Source organism: Trypanosoma equiperdum, assembly GCF_001457755.1.
Source record: "Trypanosoma equiperdum strain OVI genome assembly, contig: ctg_1866, whole genome shotgun sequence".
NCBI classification, from domain to species: Eukaryota; Euglenozoa; class Kinetoplastea; order Trypanosomatida; family Trypanosomatidae; genus Trypanosoma; species Trypanosoma equiperdum.
The window spans coordinates 3,158-3,748 of record NW_027123911.1 but is presented as its reverse complement, the minus strand read 5'-3'; the positions used below and the strand labels follow the sequence as shown (position 1 = coordinate 3,748).

The 591-nt window shown below is 44.7% G+C and overlaps 1 pseudogene across 1 annotated transcript in view; it reads left to right on the top strand.

Moving 5' to 3' along the window:
• TEOVI_000727400:pseudogene overlaps nt 1-591 on the top strand; it is a 2,421-nt pseudogene that overhangs the window by 1,246 nt on the left and 584 nt on the right. The window contains exon 2 of the mRNA in view: nt 112-504. Within this exon, the coding sequence occupies nt 112-504 (393 nt within the window). The remainder of the gene's footprint in view (nt 1-111; nt 505-591) is intronic.

Genomic DNA, 591 nt, shown 5'->3' with positions numbered 1-591 from the left:
GAAATCATTGGCATGGTAAAGCGCTCTTATGTCGACCTTTACAGGGAAGCAGTGTTTTTCGCGGGGGGCCCTCTTATTTTTCATTGTCTTCAGACGTATCAAAGTGGAGGGATACTTTGCTGGGCTGATGCATTTGAGTTCTTTCTCCAGTTAGCTTTTGGAGTTATATACGTCCTGTCACATTTGTACCACATGACTCCAAATCTGTTGGACAACATTTTTATGAAAAAATGTTCGATACCCTTGTCGTACATCAAACTGCCTACCCGACGGTTGTCCTATTTAAACTTCATTTGCACTGAATTTGGGCTACTGTTAGATGATCTGTTTGCGTTTTCGTGTAGGGTGCCGTCAGTTTATCGTTTGACTGTTATTGTTGTGCACACGGTTTTTCTATGCGAATTATTGTGGTTTCCATGGGAGCCACCTATTTTGTCCGTACCGGATCGGAAAGACAAAGGTAAAAACGTGCATCGTGAGGAGGAAGGGAAGCATACCGATACGGCCCCCCACCGTGAGGTAATGGAAGAACCACCGAGGGCTATTTCCTCAGAAGAAGTGACTCTCCTTAAAGGTGTTGACAATGAGGCG